The sequence below is a fragment of the Sminthopsis crassicaudata genome, chromosome 3 (assembly GCF_048593235.1).
Source record: "Sminthopsis crassicaudata isolate SCR6 chromosome 3, ASM4859323v1, whole genome shotgun sequence".
Classification (NCBI taxonomy): domain Eukaryota; kingdom Metazoa; phylum Chordata; class Mammalia; order Dasyuromorphia; family Dasyuridae; genus Sminthopsis; species Sminthopsis crassicaudata.
In genome coordinates, this window is record NC_133619.1 from 261,388,605 (window position 1) to 261,407,688 (window position 19,084).

General features: G+C 32.9%; 1 protein-coding gene across 4 annotated transcripts in view; it reads right to left on the bottom strand.

Moving 5' to 3' along the window:
* Positions 1 to 19,084, bottom strand: part of NCAM2 (neural cell adhesion molecule 2) — a 271,041-nt gene that overhangs the window by 209,349 nt on the left and 42,608 nt on the right. For 3 of the 4 annotated variants that reach the window (XM_074300617.1, XM_074300614.1, XM_074300618.1), the window contains exons 3-4: positions 11,970 to 12,176; positions 10,334 to 10,477 (exon numbers count right to left, since the gene is read on the bottom strand). In XM_074300617.1, coding sequence (XP_074156718.1) covers positions 10,334 to 10,477; positions 11,970 to 12,176 — 351 coding nt within the window. The remainder of the gene's footprint in view (positions 1 to 10,333; positions 10,478 to 11,969; positions 12,177 to 19,084) is intronic. The other variant, XM_074300615.1, reaches the window with a different exon arrangement.

The following is a 19,084-nucleotide window of genomic DNA, read 5'->3' on the forward strand; positions in this document are numbered from 1 at the left end:
GTCCAAAATTTGAACAAAATATATTCCTATAGTCTAACAATTAACCAAAGGAGGTTTACTTAGACATATATTCAGGACAGAATGGGATTGTGTTTCTTGTGATAGTGTCAAATCAGGAGCAGAGCTAGGAGCTGGGCTATGTCACTGAACCAGAAGTTAGCAGATGTGTACTAGGGCAAGAGACCAGGTTAGAGGTTTTAGCCTAAGTATGGAACAGGGAAAGAAATAAGCAGCCATACTGTGGCTCTGACCTTAATTCATCATTTTAGATTTCCCAAACAGGAACTGAAGCCAGCAACTTAGTAATAAACACTGCAAGAAGATGAGTCCAAGGAGGAGCCCACAATTTTCTTGTTTGGAATCTATCTAGAATTCAAATCATGGGCAGCTAAGTGGTACAGTGAATACAGTGCCAGGTTTGGATCAGGAAGACTTCTTGAGTTTAAATCCAGCCTTAGACACACTAGCTGTGCGACTCCAATAAAGTCACCTAACTACTAGCCTCAGTTCTCATAAGTAAAATGAAAAAAGAAAATGGTAAACCATTCAAATATCTTTGCCAAGAAAATCCCAAATAGGATCACAAAGAGTCAAACACAATTGAAACTACTAAACAAAAACAAAAGAACTCAAACCATGGAAAAGTCTGCAGTTTTGTCACTGAATAGGGTCACTGAAGAAAAAATGTTCAGGGTCAGATGGATTTACAAGTGAATTGTACCAAATATTTAAAGAACAATTATTTCCAATACTATACAAGCTATTTGGAAAAATAGGGGAAGAAGGCTACTAAACCAGGAAGGGTCAAAACAGAGAAAGAAAATTATAGATCAATTTCCCTAGTGGTCAGACTTCACCATCACTTAGAGCATTCTAGAAATGGGCAAGTTCCTGGCTTGAATATAATTTATGGGAGCAGAATTTATAACCTTCTTAGCAAAAATAATGGGCAGAATGGAAAAAAATATTGAAATCTGCAAAATAAAAATTAATCCATCAAACCAACAAGATGCAAAAGGGGTGAACAATTTACAAGTCAAGAACAGCAACAGAAATAGAGTGACCACAGGGAGACATTCTTTCTAACTATAAATAAGGAAAAGGGGTGAAGGCAGAAGTTTGGTGAATTTAACAATGAAAAGACAGGCTTAAGGCACTATAGAGAGGATCTGGCAATCATTGCCTGCAACTAAGTTAATGCTTTTGTTTTTGTTTTTGTTTTTTTGTTTTTTTCTGATGTTAGTACAATATGGGAGAATTCAGGAAAGGGGTGCAGTAGAAGGGATGAGAGAAGGAGAAAGAGGAATGTGTAAAATGCCTGGATCAAATTAAGAGTTAAGCAAGGATGGGAAAATGATGGCTATAGTCTCAATAAAAAAGAAGGCTACTGGTGAGTGAATGAGGAAGAAGATGGAAGAAAAGAAAAGGATGAGGGAAAAGGGAGGCTTTTGCTTAAGTGATGGGAAGAGATTACCTATGCGTAAATAGAAATAATTTATGAAGGGAGATAGAGAGCTATCATTCAATGTGGTCTGTAGGATTTGGTTCTTCAAAAATTCATTCATGTCTCCTCTGAAGGATGGCATAGACAGAGAGAGGGTATAGATGGAATTCCTGGGAGCAACATAAATCAGGGGAACATGAGGATGCGAAGTCAGGGAAAAGATTGAGGCAAACAGAGTGTGGGGGAAAACAATTGAAAGAGTATAGATCATTGGCGATGTATAAAAAGGGATGAGATGGGTGAAGGATTTACCAGCAGTGTCCTTGCTGATACCTGTAATAATTGTCACTGTTCTGGGAGTGAGACACGATAAAAAGGGGAATTCACAGGGTAAGCTCTACGAAGCAGTGGTAGAAATTACTGAATGGATCTCCAAAGTTTTAGATTTCTCCCTTTTGTTTCTTCCTTTTCAATTAGTCTTGTCCATTAGTTTTAATTTTTGAACCCTTTTCTGAAAAAGGATTTCTATTACTCTTTTTATTATTTATCCTCTCTGTCTACTCCAGACTTACATTCTCTTATGATCCCTATAGTTATCTAGTTTCTCTATTTCTCATGTAATCAAAACTTTCAAGTTATCCAATCTATACTTTCCCCTGTAGGTAAAAGATCTATATGCAAAGTGAAGCAAGTAGAGCCAAAAATAATATAAAGTAACTACAACAATGTAATGGAAAGAATATACTGAAAACAATTAAAACAAAACTGTATAGATTAATCAAGACTTCAATGAAGAGACATAAGAAAATACTTCCAACTCACTTGTTTATAAAGTAGGAGATCCATAAATGTTAATCACTGCACATATTTTCAGACTTTTGCAATGCATCTACCAGTTGTGTTGATTTTTTTCCCCTTTCTAAAAAAATGCTTTGTTTTATGGGATAGTTTTTGGGGGGAGAAGAAGAATAATTGGGGTAACTATGGTGATGTAAAAAATAAAAAATTAATAAAAACTAATTTTAAAAACATCCAAAGAAAATAATCAATTACACCTCTGAGATCAGAATAATGTACAGGTAAGAGGGGTGCCTGCTTTTGCTCTAAGGACATTAGATTATAAGTTTTCTGAGGGCAGGCCCAAATCTTATCTATTAGTATCGTGCTTCACTTTCCTTCCTGAGGCCCAACAAGGGCATTTCAGAAATCACACAGTGAGCTTTTAATATTGAATTAATAGGGGAAAAAAAGGAATCTACAAGTTAAAAAAAGAAATAAAGAAAATCATTACAACTATTTTGCTAAAGTAAACATCACTAAAACTGAATACTTAAATAAAATTCATGAATATTTATAAAATAAAAACCATCCAGAATAACAGAAAAAGAATGAATTTAAATAACCTAATTCCTGAAAAGAAATTGAACAAGGTAAAAAAAAAACCAGAGGATAAGAATTTACAAGTGGACTCTATCAATTAATTCTGTTGTTATATAAACTCTGAAAATAGTAAAAGAAGGAATACTACCAAAATCCTTGTCTGATTTAAAGATGTTCTTGATACATAAACCGGGAAGAGTCACATCAGAAAGCAAACCATAGACTCATACCCCAGATGAATAATTATGTAAAAACAACTTTAAAAATATTTAAAAAGAGCTACAGCAATATATGTCAAAGATTAAAAACACCATGGCTAGGTTAGTTTTATATCACAAATGCAGGGCTAATTTAATATTAGGAAAAATATCAAATACAATATCTACTTTTATTAAAATTACTAGGAAAAAATAGAAAAAATGGATAATGCCTTAATATGATGTTATCTAAAAATCAAGAATCAACATAGTATGTTACAAGGATAATAAGTGCATGCCTCTATAACAAAATTAGAATACAGTCTTTACATCAGGGATAAAGCAAGAATTCTCTTTATAGTACTGTTATTTTATAAGTGTTAGAAATGCTAGCTATAACAATAAATGAAAACAAAGGAAACTGAGAGCATAACTTTGATAGGAAAAAATATCTACAAAGTCCTCTCTGCTCAGGATACAACATTGATTAGGAAAACATGACCAAAAAGGACTTGAATAACCCACAGTTGGTTAAGGCTCAAACTGTGCCTCCCTAGTGGTCTTGAACTGGGCTATATAGACCAAAGGGCATAAAGATCCCCATTAATGTGGAGTTGAGATAGCTCCTTGGGGGAATAGCTGAACACCATGAAGTTCCCAATATGTAGCCCCTGTGGAGACCTGGAAGGCTACAACTATAAAAGCTAAGAGGTATTATATTTTTGCTGCATATTATTGCTATTATTAGGGATAAGTAAACCTATTTTTGTTATTTGGTTATTGATCTGAGTGATTTATTTTGTCCCAATATTGAACTTGAACTAACATGTTATCAGGATCAGGCCTATTAGTATTTGGTGCAATAATTGGGATGAGATGAAATGCCCACATGGCATAGATCCTGGTAGAGTTTGGAGAAGTACATTAAAAATATGGAGGGTAGGGTCTTGAAAGGACAGCCAGATATAACTGAGTGATACCCAGGAGCAGTGGATTTTCTGGTTATATATAAGCAGGCCTATCAACTGAATGGGAAGCAGGCTCTTGTTCGTATTAAATAATTAATTCAGCAAGTGCCAGAGGAATCTGCCAGGAATGGTTAAAAAAAAAAAAGCCAAGCCTAGCATTTCTTGAACATTATTGATCATCTTGAAGAAGTTAGATTTTCAGAATAAATGGCCCATTTAGCCAGGAATTAGAAGTTGAGCTTTTGGCTTTTAAGTACCATGCAATGAAGACTGATGAACAGCTATTGGAGTTGGTGATGGTCGTGTAAAAAGATCTCTCTTGATGAGTTTTGGTACTGACAAGCCACACCCAGGAACCCACTAATTGTATTGGTCCCTGACCCAGAGGTTCCAGTTCTGCTAAAGTCATGATAAAAAGAAAATGGGATTTAAAATGAAAACACTTGGGAACTCCCACTAATATGAAAGAAAATAAGATGTTATCTCTATATATCTTTATTGCTACTCTTGGGAGGAAGTGATGTCCTCCAGTGAAAAAGGAAAGTCAGAAAGTCTTCACAACCAAGGGACTGGGTAAGCTTCATGTGAACTTCAAAGAAAAAACTAATGAGCCATAAATTCAATTGATCCTATTATCATGGTCTAGGAAGTTGAGTTCAAGAGTTAATTAGTCAATTAGTTTCTAGATAGAGTTGCCCTTTGTCACTTTTAAAATGGATGAGATGTTATTAAAAACCAGCTACATAAGAATGAATTGCATAGGCTTTCCAATTTGCAGAATAATGGTGACGTTCCAAAAGGAAATGATTTTGATAAACTGAATCTATGTTCTTTTCCTGTGTCCAGTCATATATATACAGCCTGGCTCAGGAACAATCAAATCTTGCCTTTTGGATGGAGCCCCAAAAGAATGGCTTGAGACTTTAATTATAAGTTTCTCCACTTCAAAATTATACTGGTAAAATTTAAATATGAAGTCAGGGTAGCTATATCTGGGGCAAATGTCAGAAAGAATAGGCATTGGGAAGAATTAATAAGAGAAACATAATTAAAACAGCTCAGAGATTCCACTTTTACCCATCGGATCGGTAAAGATGACAAAAATGGGAAATGTTTATTGTTGGAAGGACCATGGAAAGACAAGCACACTGATATACTATTGATAAAATCATTTATTAATCTAGTCATTCTAAAATGTATTTTATAACTGTGGCCCCCAAATCACTAAATGTAGTGACAAGAGATAATATTACTAGGTCTACACCTCAGAGTAATCAAAGAAAGAGAAAAAAGGGCTCCTATGTATAAAATATTTAAAATTTGGTTAGACCACAAGAATTTATTAAGCACCTATTATGTGCCAGCTACTATGCTAAATGTTGGGATTACAAAGAAAAGCAAAAAACAGTCCTTGCTCTGAAGTGGCAAAGAACTAGAAACTAAAGGCGTGCACATAAATCGGAGAATGGTTGAGTACACTGTGGCAAATGAATGTAATGGAAATACTATATTGTTTTAAGAATTGACAAAAGAGAATTTCATTGAATTCTGGAAAGTCTTCTATAAACTGATTTGGAGTAAAATGAACAATTTATATAATAGTAGCATTTTTAAAACCAAAGAATTTTGAAACACTTAAAAATTTGATAAAATCATAACATCCAGCCATAATTGCAGATGAACAAAAACCAAAATAAAGTAAAAGCATAAATAACCAAAATATCACAGTCACCTTTATATGTGGTTAACCATCTTCCCACCACTAAATGCAGTATTCAGGGAGGAGAATAGTCACGCACTTACAGAAACTAGAAGGGAGGTATTTATATGATTTGGGAAACCCATGTTTTGCAACTAAGAACTGGTTTTGAGCATCATGCCTTGTGAATTTTTTTTCTACTTATTGTTCTTCTAAAAGTCAATTAATGACATCATATAAGGATTAATGTAAGGTATGGTTATATTTCTTTAAAACAAATATATAACCACAAGGAGTCCTTGATCTCCCTGGTTACTTGTGGACCACTTTATATCGTATGGTCCTCCTCTCTGTTATCATCTTTGGGAAAGCTGTTTTTCCACTCTTGAAGCAATGGAACAATTCTTTTTACTCACCCTCAATAGGATGGGGGCCAAGCTATTTCAGATATGCAAATTGTTGCTTTGTCCATTCAACTCCAAGTCTTTCCTCACAGCAAGATACAAATAACAGTAAAAAAGATATGAAATCTATTTACCCCCTCTGTTTGTCTTTCTCAAACCATTGGGGAAAATATTGGGCTAATATGTAGCCGAGAGGTTTCTTTTCTCTCACTTACCAGCAGGATTCTAATACCAGCCAATGAGTGTCCAACTGCTGCTGCCTTTCTCCCCAGCCAATCAGCAAAGCAACTGTCATTCTTCCAATTAACACATTCCCAGCAAAGCTACCGAAGGGTCAGTTTTCTCAGATAGAAACCTTTTTCTATTTCTTCACAAAGCATCTTCATAGCCTGGGGAGTAACTATGTAGGATTTTTTTTTTTTTTTTTTTTTTTTTTGCAGGGAAGGGGCATGATATTATTACAAAATTTTTACAAAACTGACTTCTTAACTACTTTCCTGCTGATTTCTTAACTGCCTTTTACGCTTCAAAGCAAATCTTCCTGGTGATTCCTCATGAAACAAAACTAAAAAAAGAAAACTTTTTCTGTCATATATGAACTTTACACTACTTACATAACCTTCTCATAGCCACCGAACAGCTCTTTGATTTTTACAATTATGACTTTATAATTCTGACTGTTATAAATTTCAAAACTCTAACATTCATCATGTAAAAGTAAGTGGATAGACCACAATGTCCTGCAGTCATTGTTACCTCACTTATTGCTCTCTGCAAGTAAATCCTTTTAGCACACACATTCAAGGACACAGCATAAGTCAAGGGCAGTTTCTCTAATTATTTTTCAGTACATTCCATGTCCTTCCTTAACCTTTTATCTGTAAATGTTCTTTGAAAATGGAACTTTGTCCCTTTTCATTCCACAAATATATGGTCAAGAGGATTCCTTATGTACAGGTTAACCAGGTGATGTGCAAAAATCCTTATGTATGAATTAATGCCCAATTTCTATTTGAGTTTAACACCACTGGTTGTGTTTTAAATATCTGTTAAAAAAAACTTGGTTATGAATTTTTTGTGTTTTAAACATTATTTTGTGGTTGATGAAATAAACAGCATTCTTATTTTTTATGTTTATAACTTTCTGAAAAGGACTATGTCATCCCCTTCTTAAATAAAAGGCATATCTTAAAAATTATTTATAAAATTTTCCTTAGAGGGTGCATATGTGTTTATGTGTAAGTTATAAGGCAGACAGTGGCAGAAAAGTTTAATTTTCTCCTTTAGAAGTTGTCCTTTTTGTGGACATGAACTTACTCCAGATGAATCCATAGCCAGTGGAGAAGGGGGAAAAGAGAAGTTGGGTCAGAGCAGGAAGGCTCATGAAAAGCCTCCCACAGAAAAGTGTCCTTGAGGTGAGCTTTGAAGGGAACTAAGGAGAGGTAAGCAGGGAGGCCTTCCAAAATGCAAGACAGCCTGTGCAAAGGCCAAAGTCAGAATAATTTATGATCTGTGTCATTTGAACAAGTACACAAAAATACAAAAACAGATACATAGCCACAGATACAGATATAGGTAAGACCATCATAACGTTAAAAGTACTCAAGTGTTGAAATAGTTACGGTCTACAAAGTACTTCAGAGTCATATAATAAGTAAGATTAAGTAACATTATCTCATACTATATTCATTTTATAGATAAGAAAATGAAGACTTGAAGGTGTTTAAGTAATTTTTCCACATACACAAGTCCATGCCTTCTGACTGCAAGTTCAATACTGCACCTTGCAATTTTTTTCTACTCATTAAAAAAAAAATCAATTCATTGTATCATGTAGAGTATGACTATATTTCTCTCTGTGTGTGTGTGTGTGTGTGTGTGTGTGTGTGTGTGTGTGTGTGTGTGTGAGGCAATTGGGGTTAAATGACTCGCCTAAGATCACAATGTATTAAATATCTAAGGATGGATTTGAACTCAGGGCTCCTAACTTCAGAACTGATGCTCTATTCCTTGCACCATCTAGCTGACTCACATGATTGTATTTCTTAAAAACACACATATAATAATAGTAACAAACTTACTGAGATTCTTGGGCATCTAAGTGGGGCAGTAGATGGAGTCAAGGATTTGATGATGGAGTCAGAAAGACCTGATAGTTACTTTGGAAACAAAGAAAATTTGACACAAAAATGCAAATGGAACTAGCTGCCCTGTTGTTTTACATAGATATGTTAATATTATTCTCAATTAAGTAGTATTCTGCAGATTAGTATTCTTTGCACATTTGCTTAGGAATATTTATGGGGAGTGGGGGAATGGGAGGGAGAAAAACTTGGAACACAAGATTTTGTGTAAGGGTGAATGTTGAAAACTATCATTGCATGTATTTTAAAAGCAAAAAGCTATTAAAATTTTTTTAAAACCTATGGAAAAATATTTACAAATCCATATTTCACAGGAAAGAAGGAATGGAGGGAAAGAAGGAAGGACTACGGAATGGTATAGGATCAGAAAGAATACATATTAATGATGACACAACTGAATAAAAAAGACTAATCATCTGTTCATATACAATTACAATTAGTACTATTTCATTCAAATGACAAACTTTTAATCTCTGAAACATGCAAAAATATTTTATATTTTAGCTAGGGAACAGAATTTAAAGTGATTCATTCATCTTATACCTTTCCATAAACAGATATAAAAGAAATGCTCTATTTTGAGATTGCTTCTACTACATAATGATAAATATCACAGTATAGATAATGATTACTTCCATTTCTGATGTCAAATTAATTTACATTTTTACTTCCCTCAATAAAATCTTGAAGTTGATTTGAACAAATGCTCTCATATTTACAGCATTTAATAGTTATCCGTGAATTGATCTTAGTCATACAGACTTATAAATGGAAAGAAAAAAATCACTAGACTGTGTTATTTATAGCTGGACTACCACATGACAGATCCTTTTACTCTCAGTGTCACATTGATAGCTTTCTAATGTTTGGCATTTTATTTACCCCTAGAGGCATATGAGCTTTCCAAAATCAATCAAGATGTATTTTTGTGAACTTACAAATACTTTAGTCAAGCATGTTAAGGTTCTAGAAATCAGTTACAAATATAATAAAAAACAAAACTTACATACCATACATGTAGAAAGTCTCTAAGCTTTCCCATTATCTTTTAGGAATATTAAGAAAAAATATTTCTCCAGTCTGAAATTCCTTCTAGACTTACTGGAATGATAAACTTTATGAGTACTTAATTAAACTTCTAGGAAGTCCTTTTCTTCCCTTTGTTGAAGCCATAACTATTTTCTGTGTAGAAACTGTTTAAATACCTTGGGGTTTTGGGAAGAGGAGGGAAATTCTACTTTCTCTGAAGACGGAATTAGAGCTGTGACCAGAAAAGATGGGAGTGGGAGGTGCAAATCATGAGTGAGTATTATGATCACACTAAGAAAAGGAAGATGTTTTTTGATTAATTTAGTTAACATAACTATCTGATGAGTTCACCTTTGACCAGGTACAAAGTGGAATCCTTCAAGGAAATTGATGAGCAGAAAACTGATTGGCTTAGGAACATTAATTTTAAGTAATTCCTTTTCTAGTTGATGAATCAAGCTATTACTTGAACCTTGTTATTAATGTAAAATTTTGTCTATTACTTGGGCATAATATAAATTATAATATAAAACAGCTTGATGAAAAAAAGATGTGCAAAAATAGGATGGATTTCTGATCCTTTAGGTTCTTTCTCTAAATAGAGGAGATAAAAGCTAAAAAATTTTTAATTAATAAATTTTATCTATCAGGTTTTGTGCTTCAAACACAAAGTACAGTATTTTTTTTCTTCCACATACTTTACACTTTCAAAATGATTTATGTTATTCTGTCTAATCCTCATAAAACTCTGTGAGGTGAGTAATGCTAGGGTTATTATCCACATTTTACAAAAGAAGAAAGAGTTCATGAGAATGTCCAAAGTCACCAAATAAGGAGTAAGTAGCAGAGCTTATTAGGCTTAAATCCAGATCTTCTGACTTCAAATATTGTGCTAATTCTTTAAACCATAACTTATTCATACCAGAGCATATTTTCATTTTACTTAAGATTAATTACAGATTTTAATGGCAAAAGCTTAAATTTTATAGTTAAGTAAGAGAAAAATAAATGTCTTTTAATTGTGCTGCAATTATAACTTAAAGCTTAGCAAGTTACCAAGATACTAACTATTGGGATGAGTAGTGACTTCCTCATTATGATACAACCAGCTAACAATGGGTGCAGGTGAGCTGCTAACTTGGCAAACCACTTCAGCATCCTCTCCTTGTTTAAATTCTTGAGGAGATACCACTTCTTTGAAAGTGAGTTTTTCTGTAATAAAGAAAAACAAACAACAAAAAGATAAAATGTAGTATCTTTTATTTTTCCACTCAAATCCATGGGTGGATTTACAAATTAATTTAAAAATCCATGTAAATTTATGTAATAGCAGATTTATAATTTAAGCTAGTCCTGCAAAACCTGTCATTCTTTCTCATGATTTACATGATTTAGAGCTACCTAAAATATTAACTAGATTACTTAATCCCACTTAATCCCACAAAATCCTCATTTTGTAAGTGAAGAAAATGTTCACAGATATGATATAATGTGCCCAAGATCTTATGGGTAAAAGTCAAAATTTGATCTGAGTTCTTCTGACTCTAAACTCAATGTTTTCCCCACATGTAATTACCATATACCCACTGTCAGATGCATGTTTTTTTTTAAATAAAAACTTCATTAAGAATGATATATTATTTTGCAAAAAATGCCTTTTTCTTTTCTGATGAATGAAATTTCAAAAGTGAAAATATCAAATATCTACTTGTGAAAAGTTTAGTAGGATGTCATCAATCTGTCTAAATTTTCCCATTATAACCTAAGTTGTTTTAAAGAAAGATTTCAATGCCACCACCCATCACAAAATTACTTCTAGAGTGATCTTTCTCTAAATGATCTTTTCGCCTCTGAAAGATTTTCCCTGCTAACACTATAAACTAAAAAATCATCATGTTAAGTATTACAAATATTGCATAGTGGCCTTAATGAATTAAAGCATTTTCAATTCTATCTATTTCACCAAAAAAAAAATCAAAACTAAAAATTTATATTTCCTTTGCTACTATAATATTATTACTAAAATGTAATTGTGTTCTATGTGTAATTATCCAAATTTCTTTACTGAAATGATTTTTTTCCAGGTGAATAAGTGAAGTGGAATGTAACTTCTTTCTTTCTTTCTTTCTTTCTTTCTTTCTTTCTTTCTTTCTTTCTTTCTTTCTTTCTTTCTTTCTTTCTTTCTTTCTTTCTTTCTTTCTTTCTTTCTTTCTTTCTTTCTTTCTTTCTTTCTTTCTTTCTTTCTTTCTTCCTTCCTTCCTTCCTTCCTTCCTTCCTTCCTTCCTTCCTTCCTTCCTTCCTTCCTTCCTTCCTTCCTTCCTTCCTTCCTTCCTTCCTTCCTTCTTTCCGTTCTTCCTTCCTTCCTTCCTTTTTTTAGAAATACCCTTTTATTTTCAAAATACATGCAAAATGACCTTGCAAGACCTTGTGTTCCAAATTTTTCTTCCTCCCTCCTCCCCAGACAGGAAGTAATTCAATATATGTTAAACATGTGCAATTCTTTTATAGATATTTCCATATTTATCATGCTGCACAAGAAAAATTAGATCAAAAAAGAAAAAAATGATAAAGAAAAAGAAGCAAGCATACAACAATAAAAAGCTGAAAATATTATATGATCCACATTCAGTCTCCACAATCCTTTGAAATGATTTTTAAAATACTACATTAAAAATCAAATAAAGTTTATTTTAAAATGACTTACGGTAAATCACCAAAACAACTGTAGCTTCTTGAGTCTGTCCCTTAGTATCTGTTCCTTGACATCGATATATTCCAGCATCCTCTATATTTGCATTATAAATAGTTAGTCGGGACCTAGCACCTTCTTTTTGTACCACTACTCTCCGTGTAGAAACTATCTTCTCTCCTTGAGGATTGTACCAATCTATATCTTCCAATTCTCCAATTGCTGCAAAGAACAATTTCCAAAGAAAAATTTAAAATGCATTTAAAATGAATTTACTGGAATTAACATTTGTTTCTAGTCAACTAACAATTTGAATAACTTAGAAAAACAAGTAAAAGTATATGTCTTGAGGCCTGATACATCAAAAAATAAGCACTCAGTCAAATTAATCAATCAGCAAGCATTTATTAGATACTTACATCGTGCTATGAAAAAAAAAAAAAACAAGGCAAAAATCCCAAGTATCAGACATTGTGATGGAGAAAGCAATTTGTAAAAAGCTGGGTATGTACAGATAGAAAGAGTATTGCTTGGTCATTTGAAAATAAAAAGGCATTAGCAGGCAGTTAGACACAGGATAATCTTCCTGCAGAGGTGGGACTTGAGAGGTAAAACTGTAAGTTAGAGATGAAGGAGCAGAGCAAGGAGAAACATAGATTTTTTTAATGATGGGAAGGAGACCACTGACATTCTTTGGCTTGTCAGATCAAAAAACACAAAAATTTTATTGATTCAAATTTTGTATATTGCCAGAGTAGTGGAAAAAAATGGAATTAGGTTCCCCAAGACAAAGTTAACAATTTTGGTTGGGGGACCTCTGAAATGAATGGTAGCTAATATTCAAAGAATCACTTTCCTTTTTCTATTGTTTCTTTCCTGTGATCATTAGGAGAGTCAAGGTTAGAAAGAAAGTCACTCCAGAGAGACAGGGCTGGGAAAGAATGGCATTATCCCTCAAGGGTGGAAATCAGCCCTCTCTTCAAACAGTTCCTAACATATAACTGCTGGACTTTAAACACATAAGATTCCAAAATGTGCATTATTAACTTAAAATAGGAAAGAGCAACCCATAATTCCTACTATGTTCTACAGGGGAGCTGATGGTTAAAACCTCAAACATTAGACATTTTGTGGGACTGAAGGATCCAAGGACTGACTGTCCAGACAGTTTTTTCAAAATTCCTATCTTCTGATCAGACAGTGGATGGCTTGGGCTCTCTCCCTTATTTCTTCTCCATATTATCTTCTCCAAGGACATACTTTCAGAAAACCCTAGCTGATTCCTGTCAGCTCCAAATGAAGAATCCTTAACTTGTCTCCAATACAGAAACATCAATCTTAGAACTGTTCTTTGATGACCCATGCTCAAGAAAAGAAAAACAAGCAGAAGATGCAGCCAAGGAAATTAAGTCCAGAATAAAGCTTTTAATAGGTGTTCAGTGCTATATATGAGTAGTTGCGATAAGCATGGGATGGGAAAGTACTCTCAATAAAGCAAGTGCCAAAAAAGGACAAAAAAGGAAGCAAGAAATCTGCTCCTTTTGAAATCTGCTGAGTGATCAGTAGTAGTCAATTCTCTTAAAATTTTTTTAATATCAATAAAAATCTATCTTATCTCTTTCCTACATCTCCCTCTCTGCAATGAGAAAGAAAAACAAAATTTGCCTATACAGCCATGTAAGACAAACTTTACCAATAGCTATATATATTTTTAAAATCTTCATTTGAACTCTGAGTCCACCAATTTTTTGTTTGGAGGCTGAGAACATATTTCATGATGATTCCTTCAGAATCATGATTAGTTATTGTGTTTGTTGATTAGTGTTCTAACATTTTAATGTTTGTTTTTACAACGATGGTATTATATCAATCATTTTCTTGATGCTATTCATTTCATTCTTAATAAATCTTTCCAATATTCACTGAAACTATCCTCTTCATCATTTCTTATCACACAATAACATTCCATCATATCCCCCAATTGATGGGTGTCTCTTCTGTTTCTAATTCTTTCTAACCAGAAGAAGAGGTTCTATAAATATTTTTGAACATGTGTGTCTTTTTTCCTATTCCATTTCTTTGAAATATAGACCTATAACCAGGGGCTTAAATCTATTACCTAAGACATTTTTCATTGGTAGAGAGTGATTATTTGAGACTGTGCCTTTGAGAGCATTAGAGCTGTCAAGGATTTGGGAAAAGTGGGAGTCTATTCTGTTCTTCTGGCTTCTGCTTTTGAGACAGGAAACATAGGGAGGTGGAATCAAGAGAGTATAATGAGAGGTATTTTTCTCTAATTCACATCTCTGCAACCTAGAAGTTGCATCAGACTAAATTCTCATTGGCAAATCCAAGAAAAAGTCACAATAAGTCATTTTTTTCTAGCCCAGGGCATTTTTGCAGGACAGAAAGAAGTCTACAGACACTGAGCTGGGGACTGTGCTGAAGAACAGCAGGAGCAGTAGTTACAGAGAGCATTCCAATCTCCAAGTATAAAAACAGAGCTAGACAGATCATCAGGGTAGGAAGCCCTGGGGTAGAAAGACATCTCTGGACTTTGGCAGGAACTTTCTGTAGGAACAGGTACCATACCGTATCTCTTTACCCATTACCCAGTCCTAAGTCACAGCTGGGTACTGAGAAAGGAATGAATCCCCAAAATTGAGCCTAGATGCAAAACAGTGACTCAATTCTGTTTGTGAACCCCGCCTATAAACTTACAGTGGAATAATCAGGGCAAGAGACCAGGGGAGAGCAAACAGTCACTACGAACTCGCATGATTTCCTAGTAAGCTAATAGTCACTGAATTCAGAAGTAGTCTATTAAAACTCAACTATAAACAAGCCAACAGATCCAACTTGCAGAGCTCAGAGTAGGAAGGCAGTGAACAGATCTTTCTGCATATCACAACACTTTGTAATTACTCAACATTTAAAAGACCACAGATGGAGCTGTGAAAACAGCAAGACAAAAATGTACAGTCTGAGTTGCTATACTACCCCAGCCTCTCCAAGTGAACTTATTCAGTAAGAAAGCAAAAAGTCAAGAAGTTGGAAGACTAAACAAAAAAGCACCAAATAATAAGTCAAACACAGAAGATGACAATGTCTTAAAAAAAGCACATAAAAGCAAGGCCACAAAGAAAAGTGCAGATTGGAATAAGCCCAACAAGAATTCCTAGAAGTATTAAAGAAATAGTTAAAGGAGAAGCTAAAATTATTTAAAAATCATATTAGAGCTATGAAAGAAATATATGAAAAATAAGTGTGTTAAAAAATACAAAGTCTTATTAAAGAAAATAAAAACTGGCCAAAGAATGACTCCATGAAACCTCACTACATGATAAAACAATCAAAAGATTAAAAAATAGAAAAAATGTAGACATATAGCATAAGAAAAATAATCTGGAAAATGTAGTGAGGGGAAAAGTTTAAAAATCATTGTACTGCCTAAAATCTATGAATAAAAATGATACTAAATATCATAGTTCAAAAATTATAAAGAAAAATTGTCCAGATATCTAAGATCGCTTAGAATTAGAGAATAAAGTAGAAATTTAGAGAATCCACTGGTAACTTCCTGAAAGAAACCCCAAAACAAAAATTCCCGGGAATATTAGAGCCAATTTCAAGAAGTAAAAGAGATGAAAATGGAAGGAACCAGAAAGAAAGAATTCAAGAGCCACTGTTAAGCTCAAACAAGATTCAATAGCCTGGATTAGACCTAGAATGATATTTCATAACATAAAGGGTTTAGTATTACAACAAAAAATGACCTACTCAGCAAACCTGAGAATAATCCCTACAGGGAAAAAAATTTACATTTAATTAAACTGAAGACTTTTTCTTTTTCTTTTCTTTTTTTAGGCATATATATTTATACAATTATCTTGCTGCACTAAAATCAGATCAAAAAGGGAAAAAATGAGAAAGAAAATGATATTCAAGCAAACAACAACTAAAGAAGTGAAAATGCTATGTTGTTATCCACACTCTGTTCCCATATTCCTGTCTGTCTTTGGTAAATCAAAGACTTTTAGACATTCCTGATGAAAAGAATGAATATTTAACTCAGGGTTCAAGAAACACACAGAAAGCGAGCAGAATCAAAAGAAGACCGTACAGAGCAGCAACAAGATTATGTAATGATCAATTCTGATGGATGTGGCTCTTTTCAACAGCAAGGTCATTCAGACCAGTCCCAATGGCCTTGTGATGGAGAGAGCCATCTGCATCCAGAGAGAGGACTGGGGACTGAATGTGGATCACAACATAGAATTTTCACTTTTTAGTTGTGTTTCCTTGTTTTTTAAAATTTTTCTAATTTTTTCCCTTTTTGATTTGATTTTTCTTGTGAAACATGATAAATATGTATAGAAGTACTGTACATGTGTAAACACATATTAGATAGTTTGCTGTCTGGGGGAGGGAGGAAGAGAAATATGGGACACAAGGTTTTACAAGGGTGAATACTGAAAACTAATTTTTTATGTATTTTCAAAAAATAAATTTTTTTTAAAGAAAGGCACAGAAAGACAAACATTACTGAGAAATTGTAAGGGATTAAATAAGATTAAATGGTTTACATTTTTATATGGAGAGACGATGAATGTAATTGCTCAGAACTTTATCATCACCAGGAATCTTGGAGGGAATCTAATTAGACAAAGGCTTGGATGTGATTCTATTATGTTTGAATGATTTTTAAAAAAAAGAATATAAGAGATAAAGGGAAAGAGAACTGGGGAAAATTATCTCACAGAGGGTACACAAGGAAACATGTATACACTTTAGGGAGGAGTGGGTAAGACTTAAAACCCACTTTCATCTGAACTAGTTGAAGGAGGCAAAAATAAACAAACATATACACTCAGTTGAATATAGAAATCCATCTTCCCCAACAGGGAAGTTGGAATAAAAATAGATAAAAAGAAAGGGGGAAGAAAGGTTTACAAGAAAAGGTAAATTTAAAGAGGAAATGATGAGAAGCAAAAAGCATTCTTAAAGAGGGGGTAACATAAAAAAGGAAAGGATAATTGTAAGAAAATAGAATGGAGAGAAATATACAACAATCTTAACTGGAAATGTGAATGGGATGGACTCACTCATAAATCAGAAAAGAATAGCAAAATGGATTAGAAATCAGAATCCAACAATATGTTGTTAACAAAAAAGCACATTTGAAATAAGAAAATATCCAGAATTAAAACTAAAAGACTAGAGTAGACTCTATTGTGCTTCAGTAAAAGCAAAAATAAACCTAATTAAAAGAGAGAAATAGGAAGACTACATTTTGTTGAAAAGTACCATAGAAAATAAATTAACATCAATACTGAGCAAATATGTACCATAGAAACTAAATTCCTAAAGGAAAAGTTAAGTGGAAGAAATAGTAAAACTATACTGCATTTAGAATTTCAGTTTACTCCCTAATTCTAGATATATTTAACTATAAAATAAGCAAGAAAAACAATAATGGAATCCAAAAATTTTAGAAATGTTACCCCATGGAAATAATGAATAAGGATAGAAACAAAATATATCTATTTCTCAATTTTACAGGGCATTTTCACAAAAATGTACAATATATTATTGCAGAAAAGCAGAATTATTAAATGTGTCATTTTATGAGTATAAAGCAATAAAATTCATTCAGCAAAGTCTTTTGAAAAATAGATTAAAATTAATTATTTAATCCTAAAGAATCCTAAAGGGTCAAAAGGCAAAACATAGAAACAATAATTTCATTAAAGATAATAAAAACAATAAGACAACATCCCAAAATTTTTGGAATATAGTTAAGGCATTAATTAGGAGAAATATATATCAATAAAACTGACTATCTAATTCAAATAAATTTTTAAAAATATAAATCACTCAGATTAATAGAAAACAAGACAAAATGATTAAAGAATCTTTTCTTAGAAAAAGAAATGCAGCAAGCCATAAATGAACTGTCTGGGGCAGGGGGGAGGAAACCATACAAGATTAGAAGAATATACAAACAAATTCCATCAAACATTTAAAAAATGATAAATTTAATACTACATAAATAGGAAAAAGGTAAAGAATGAATCATATCAAATTCTTTCTGTACACAAAACTGGTCTTGAAATCTAAATGAGAGTTAAACAGAAAACAAAAACTATAGATCAATTTTCCTAATGAATACTGACACAAAAAAGTACAGAAAAATATCACAAAGATCCTATACCAGGCTGGATGTATACCAGTAACACATGACTAGTTCAATATTAGATAAATTAAAAACATAAAAACATAATTAATCAAATTAACAAAAAATGAATATTTCAACAGTTGTAGAAAAAGCTTTTACAAATCCCATTTCTATTCAAAACAATGTAGAACATGGTAATAAATGGTGCTTCCTGATAAGGTGTATCTAAAACCAAAAGCAAACAGTATTTGTAATGAGGATTAACTAGAATTTTTTTCAATAACATCAGGAATGAAGCAAGGATTTTTACCATTACTATTCAGTATTATATTAGAAATGTTACCTAAAACAAAAGGACAAGAAAAAGAAATTGAAAAAATAAGCAGAGGCAATAAGGGGGAAAAACTCACTTTTTGCAAATGATATAATAGTTTATTCAGAGAACTCTAGAGAGTCAATTAAAAACCTAACAAAACAATGATTTCAGTAAAGTTGAAGGGACAAAACCAAACTACACAAATCATCAGCATTTCTATACATTACCAACAAAATCCAGCAAGAAGATATAGACAGGGAAATTTCAAGTATTTTATACTCTCTGTAGTTTACCAAAGGGAACTTTGAAGGTGAACACCTAGTCACCCATAAAGATTAATGAAGCTTGTACCTGAAACAGCTGTCCCAACCATCTGTAATACTAAGGAGCAACTTATTTCAATGACTTTTTAAAGTAGATTTTCAGGAAAAGAAAAGAAAGAAAACTTTGATTTTTTTTTCTGCCTTTACAACTCTGACCAGATTATTAATTACAGAAATAAAAATAAGGAATAAAACGAAGGAAATATTTTTCCTGGTTTGTATAAATTTATGGCACAGTAAACTAGACACCAAATTTGTAAATAATATCTTTACCATAAATTTCCAAATTGTAGTTTAAAGGATTTTGTAAGTG